General features: G+C 36.3%; 2 protein-coding genes across 4 annotated transcripts in view; both read left to right on the top strand.

Annotated features, from left to right (window-relative positions):
* LOC109041644 (protein D3) overlaps positions 1-7,078 on the top strand; it is a 427,804-nt gene that overhangs the window by 135,926 nt on the left and 284,800 nt on the right. The window lies entirely within an intron of this gene.
* Positions 9-5,706, top strand: LOC109035696 (uncharacterized). 2 transcript variants are annotated; one of them, XM_019049406.2, is made up of 5 exons: positions 14-1,237; positions 2,231-2,375; positions 3,470-3,607; positions 4,146-4,218; positions 5,377-5,706. In XM_019049406.2, the coding sequence occupies exons 1-5, from the start codon at positions 464-466 to the stop codon at positions 5,627-5,629; spliced, it is 1,383 nt and encodes a 460-aa protein (XP_018904951.2). In that variant the 5' UTR covers positions 14-463; the 3' UTR covers positions 5,630-5,706. The 2 variants fall into 2 exon arrangements, with proteins under 2 accessions (XP_072157711.1, XP_018904951.2); XM_072301610.1 differs by lacking the exon at positions 4,146-4,218 and having other exon boundaries at positions 9-1,237.

The raw sequence follows: 7,078 nt of genomic DNA on the forward strand, positions 1-7,078 counted from the left end.
TATAGATTTACTCATTGCCAGTCTTTAGGATCAATTTAGTTCGTATTTTCACCATCACAATGAGACTACTAATCAGTTAACCTGATGAGCAAGAGTATTCGAAAACTTTGTTATGTTATTTTTCTTTTGTATAATTCCTTTTTTGACATAAATTATGATGCAACTGATATATAAAAGAACTTAGTTGGCTGTATTTTGTGTTTCGCAAGAAATATGAGCTGGGTGAAGGAAGTGACGCAATCGCTTCGAATGAATGCGGTTTTTCCTTTAGAAAAAAAATGGTGTCGCAGAACTTAGTACAATTCTTCTCAAACCTTTTGGAACACATTCTCTAACAAAACTGATTGCATTCTGCAAACCGAGCCGATAAAGCTGTTGCATGAATTTGAATTAATTCCTCAGTTATAACTTCATCTGTTTGTGCGTTGTGGCCCATCAACTTTTCTTAAAAATTGTGTGGAAAATGTTGGCGACAGTTCATAGTTTTCAGACTTCGGAAGTCATCGTGCCGAAAATTCTACTTTTAGCGATATTGATCGAGTTTGCACCACTGGTGACGCTTCGCACCACTGAATATGAACCAGATAGTGATGAAATATTCACTTTTAACGATCCATTTGGCGATCATGAAACGACGACGAAAGTTCCGAAGAAAACAAAACGAGAAAAAAGCGCGAAAAATATGAAAAAACCAACTCGCACAACGACGAAAGAACCAGACAGTGATGAAGTGTTTACATTTTTTGACCCATTCGGCGATCATGAAACAACGGCAAAAAATTCAAAGAAGGAAAAAGGTGGAAAAAGTGCGAAAAATATGAAAAAACCAACTCGCGCGACAACGAAAGAGCCAGACAGTGACGAAGTTTTCACTTTTTTCGACCCATTCGGTGATCACGCCACGACAGCGGAGATAAGGGGAGCGAAAGCCAAAGATAAGAATCCTTTTTACCTCCCATGGCAAGACCATAAAGAGTTCCCGGAGGACTCGAAACGCCCGGAGGACTGGGTGATACCAGATGGAGGTTTCGAAGAGGAGAAGGGGCACCTGATCTCCGATGAAACGACTTTATTTACTTTCCCTAGGATGACTACGACATCTATAATGAGGGATGAACATGAGTTTCCCTTCAGGTCTAGAATGTTCTCACCGAGTGAGATAAAAAGGAAGCTCAAGGAGTACAAAATCATCCCGGATGTTATTGACGAGTCGCAGTCTCCAAAAATACCCTGTGAGGTAGGTTAAGCATAGTGTAAGATGTCTTCATTTGTACCGTGAATTTGATTACAATACGCAGAAATGTAAAATTAGCCATGTGAAATCGTCTTCCTCTATAAATACTGATGCCATGTTCAATAAAAATCGTCGTTAGGGCATGAGGAAGTTGCGAAAGTTTGTCCGGTGAAACACACATATTTTGGAAATTCTGTGACTTTATTATTTTTTGAAATTTGTATTGAATGTTTGTCTTAATCTATAATAGTAAAGTCTTATTTTACTTAAACAAGTATAAACATGTCAACGAGTATGCATAATTTTTTTGCAAAAATCAATACTTTTGGGGAAGGATTTTGTCAACCTACAGAATTTTTTAATGGGATTTTCCCCTGGCACAGCAGTATTTGTGATTATCTGCGGGAAAAGAGATCTTAGTTCGCGGAGTTAAATTTTTTTTTCAATATAGATTTTTGTCGAGTTGGGTCGAAAATTCGATTTTTGAATTTATTACCAGAGACTTGGCATAGTGTCCTAAGACCTTAATTGCAAGTGATTGCAATTTTGTGCCGAGACAGGTTGTAAATTTGCAATATGATCTGGCGTTTCGCGCTCGGAATGTGACATTAGAATTTAAAAAGATATTTTTAAATCACCATATAGTTTCGGTTGATCTCCACTTGCTTGTTCATTATTTTTCCAAAACAATTTGTAGAGTCTGCCGCCATGATCTGGTTAAATTAATGTGATTTTGAGTATATTTGGACAAGGATCCCTTTTCCTGAGGACGGAAATAAAATGCAAGTTGAATAAAAAGAGTCACAGGGATTATTGAATCAAAGTTTATGGGAAGTATGTCTCGCATTAATATATACTCTAAATCATTATTTTCCCTTCTACAGACATTCTAAAAATTTAAACCTTTGTTCTGGTAGATTTTCTTCTCCTGCATAATATTGATAGCTTCTTTATTCCGTAAATAATAATGCTTACTTTTTAATTATTTTATTCTAGTTGCTGTATTCTAAAATGGAACCCAAGGTAAAAGGAAAACATGCAGTATTTGGAACAAAAATGGAGACAGCTATTGTAAGATATGAACCATTTTACGTCGAATGGCCCACTAAATGGGGGGAGCGATACACTTTACTATTGATCAGTGAGTCGAATTTCTTAATATTTTTTAATGATACAAAAATAATCAGAGCAGCATTTGATTACAGGGGCAGAAATATGAAAAGAGCTCGGTAAACGACACGAATGCGGCTCTAGGGCTTCTGTAAAGTATTAAATAAAAATTTTAAATTTTTTTGAAAAAGAGGAAGGGGATTGTTTTATTTCAAGCCTTGGTGAAGTTACGTAAGACCGAAGTCACGCGAAGGAATGTTCTAATGTCACAAGTTTGAAAGTGATAAATTCCGAGTAAGTTTGAAAAACGCAAACTAATATCTTGTAAAATAAAAAACAATGTAAAAAGCGGGCATGTAACAAGGCTAAAAATTCACAAACAAGACCAAAACGTTTCGGCTAAAAATTCGGTCTTGTTTGTGAATTTTTTTCCTTGTTACCCGCTTTTTAAATTGTTTTTTATTGTATATCTTGTCAAGGGCTGCGGAGCATCTATCATACCTAAGATCCTATCCAGTCTGTGACTGAAAATGTCCGATAGACGATGGCTTATCCATTGTCCAATAGTATGGTTGTTCTATTTATTTTGAACCATGTATGCAACCATTGAAAAAAGGTGACGATAAATTATTCAGGGCAGTTACTACAAAATGCAAGTACCGAGGAACTAATTGCTAAAAAAAAAACAAAAAAAAAAACAATCTGTATATACCATCGGAAAGATAAGGAAAAAGCTTTACTTTCATCGGTTTCTCTAGACTCGTTTTAACTTTGGTAATTTTCGAAGAAAAAAACAAAAAAACAACAACAAGAAGGAAGGTTACATTCTAAAATATCTTCCTCTTTTCCATGCCCGTTAATTTTGTACAGACAAAATGGTCAACGTTTGGCAAGAACGTTCTTTCTAATTTATAATAGAAACTTCGATTTGTTATTGATTGACTTTTAAATAAAAGTGCTTTTATAAGAAAACTTGTAGGATTTTATTCTTTTTCCATAAATTCTGGTAAAAAATTGCATTTCTACAGTTTGAAACAACGTAGATAAACTTGCATGCAACCAAGTAGGCACATGAAAACTTTACTCTCGATTGTATGAGATCTTCCGATGCCTCCTTTTTTCCAGGTCCGGATTATCCATCGAGGCAAAACCAAACTGAGAAAGAGTATTTACATTGGATGGTTATAAATATACCTGAGTCTTTCGTTACTTCTGGAAACATACTAGCGGACTATGTCAGCACGATACCCGAGCCGCACACAGGTAACGTAACGTAACAGATATTTTTATACGAGATGAAAGTCCTGTCACAGAATCAAAATAAGCAGATCAGGTGTATGCTAGCAAGGTGATATAAGGGAATCAAAATGTTGCCATCGTCACTTAAAATTTTTGCGAGCATCAGGTTTTAATTAAATAACCTTCATCACTTTGACACAGCTGAATTGCGAATGAAAGTAAATATTATTGCAAATACAAAAAAGAAATGTTGTTGAAAAGTTTTTAGCAACATTGTGGTTCAAAAAGTTTAGACTTTATGGCTTCGGCTGTCCAACATTTTAAAGTAGGATAAATGATGATGATGATGGCATCCAATCAACACTGCCCGTGCAATATTTGTTGTCCCTGGTAATTAAATATTCTGAAATTAAAATAGTTGTTTCCTTTGAATAATGAGATCAGGTCTGCCACCCTTTATTTAGCTTGAGTTCTATCACGGCAGCTAAATATTGTATTAACATCAGCAAAAAACCTTGCACATGAACTTCTAGTTAAAATTGATATCTCTGACATCTTGCAGGTTACCATCGATATGTTGTTCTAATTTTTAAGCAAAAAGACGAGTTACGAGTGCACAGACTTCATTCTAGCGGGTAAAGTATTGAAATTCTGATAAATTTCCCTCCGGGTATTGAAGTACACTTTTTGTAGCTTGAACGCCTAGAAAGAGTGCGGAACTTGAACTTTAAAGGAAACTTCGCAATAACTTTTTACCTTTTATACCTCTTGAACAACGTAATGAATATTATAGAAAAAATGTACCTTCACCCTTAGATACTCATGCAAGCTTGGCCAGATTGACCCGAGACGTGTCATAAACACATGCTCCTTGGGTTATGTAAGGGGCCGGTATATATGTGCGAGCATTAGATGTACGTCTACATATACATCATAAAAAAAAGAATCAAACGTCAAATTAAAAAAGAAAATCGAGTTTCAACACAGCCAAAGTTAGGTGAGACGCATGCAGACCTCGTTTCTTAAGTTACCTCCCGAATCTGCGTGATTGCGAGTAGTTAAGGTCTCTCTCCATGGCGCCTTCAATATTGCTGACGCAACACGGACGTCCACCAAGCACGAATAATTGTATCTCTGCGCCGTCATCAACTCGCGTCTTTTCCCTTGTTCTACTCGTATGTGTTGTGTCTAAAAATTAGTATTTTGGCGAGAGTTGTGCCGTTTTGGGGATTATTTTTCTTCTCCTTTTTGACGACTGCCGCTAGAAGTCCCAAGATGGGTTGAATTGACCGGACCGTGTTTTTTGGGGAAGTGCCTTATGGTGATTGAAAGGTAGGGTTGGGAAAGCGCCAGTATGTTACCAAAAAGGTGAACACTTAAAAAACACATTTCTAACCTTCAAAAACATAGAACTAACATGGATAATACTTCAATAACTACCAAGAACAACTTATTAAATTATAGGTCAATTTAACCCAACTTTGGACATTGCGTAAGAAAAAAGGACTTTGGCATCTAAGATTAAAAACCATTTCTAATAATGTCAAAGCAATACATTTTCCCGCTTTGTCCTAAAAATTAGTTTCCCCCAAAATTAAACATTTTTGGTGGAAAGCCAAAACCATTTGCTATTCTAAGAGATTTTTTAAATAACTATGAGTATGCAACACAGTAACCGCGCTGGTTTCTTTTTGCTAAATGCGATCCAATTGATCATTGACTCATGGAGGACTCGCGCAAGTTATCGTCCTTTGACCAATTTTGGATTTTGATTGGATTTTTCCTCTTTTCAGACACGATCCCAGTCGGATCCGTTTCAACACACGCAAGTTCATCGAAGAGTACAAGCTGGGCACCCCTTATGCTATGAACTTTTTCGAATCAGAATGGTCGGACGACTCGGAATTCTGGACGACCGCGCCCCCAAGTCGACCACCAACGACGACGGATACGCCGTATCCTCACCACGGCTTCACTTGGTTCCCCAAAGTGACGAGCAACGTGTCGACGACAGAAGGGAAAGAGTGGTTTGAGAAGCTGGTTTAAGTTGACATCGAGAAAATTTGTGCTCTTATGTTGCTTTCGTCGAAAATAAAAAAAAAATAAAACACAAAACAAAGAAATTTTGTCATTTTTCTTCTGCGGTGCATTCAGCGCATATAAGTGGACCAGATTAGTGGAGTTCCATGTGATTTTTTTATGGTTCTTCACCACATAAATTTCCCGACATAATGGTAAAATAATCGACTCAGAGGTAGACATCTCATTATTAATGATATATTGTCTCTTAAAATGCATCATTGGTATATTTTTACTGTAACCGGACAAGATAATATCATCATTTGTACATTTCTGACTCATTTTAAATGTATTGACCGGACAAAAGTTTTGAAATTGTATTCAAAATACCACGATAGTTTTTTTTTTTTTTTTTTTAAAAAAAGAGAAAAACATTCCGAAATGTTTTTATTACTTCTGGCAACCAACCACTCAATCATTTTTATTTTTCATCTTTCTGTTTTTACTGTATTTTAAGAAAGAGAGTGAGCTGATTCGAACGATTTGTAGGTTAATACACTTCGTCATCGAGAAAACAATATTAAAGATATTTCAAACGCAAGTATATCAGTAGGAAATGGGTAGTATAATCGATAGTAATCGATAGGTAAAATCAGTACACTTTGTTTAGCGCTCCTGAAAAGTTGGGTTTTTTTTTACTTTAGGTACACTTCTCTCACGAATCATAAAGGATATATCTTAACTTATTTTTGTTAAATGACCCAGCATAGCAAGCGCCATTTGTGGAACCAGGATGATAGCCTTGCAAGAATGTACATTTTTTGTTTAACTTGAAAACCATAAAAATAGGTGTTTTTTTCTAAAAAAAAAAAAAAGAAGATAATTTCAACTCTATGAAAATCAGACCTAAAATTCACCAAAATTCAAAATCCTGCTCCCGAAGCTCACTTTAATATGAGAGGTTACACCCCCTGATCGATCCGTCGTCCAATCCCCAGAAGCGCTGCACGTCTAAGGCGTTAAGCGTTAGTAGATCCCAGTCTATTTTGTATCTTTAAAACATCTGACCTAAAAACCTCTAAATTATCTTTAGAACGACTACAAGGAATATATCGATACTAAAAATGGTCCAGAGATGAATTGTACGTGTCTCCTGTCTCTTAAGCTATGAGTTGGCATTGTGCTCCGGTTATTGCATATTTCATTGGTATCGAAGAGAAGGTGGGCCATCTTGATATGACTCGCTTAGAAACGACGCACCAGAAGGTTATGAGACTTCAAGTTATTACATCCAAATGTCCAGAGCGATGAGTTGGAAGGATTCAAATCTTTTTACTCTGAAGTGGACACATTACATTATTTTCGTAGGCATCAATATTGCATCAAATCGTCAAAAATTCCTTGACGATCCGGATCAGTTTGACCTGTATCGGGCACCTTAGGGTGAAAACAACCAAAACTTGCGGTCCAGGAGTA

This window comes from Bemisia tabaci, chromosome 6 (genome assembly GCF_918797505.1).
Source record: "Bemisia tabaci chromosome 6, PGI_BMITA_v3".
Classification (NCBI taxonomy): domain Eukaryota; kingdom Metazoa; phylum Arthropoda; class Insecta; order Hemiptera; family Aleyrodidae; genus Bemisia; species Bemisia tabaci.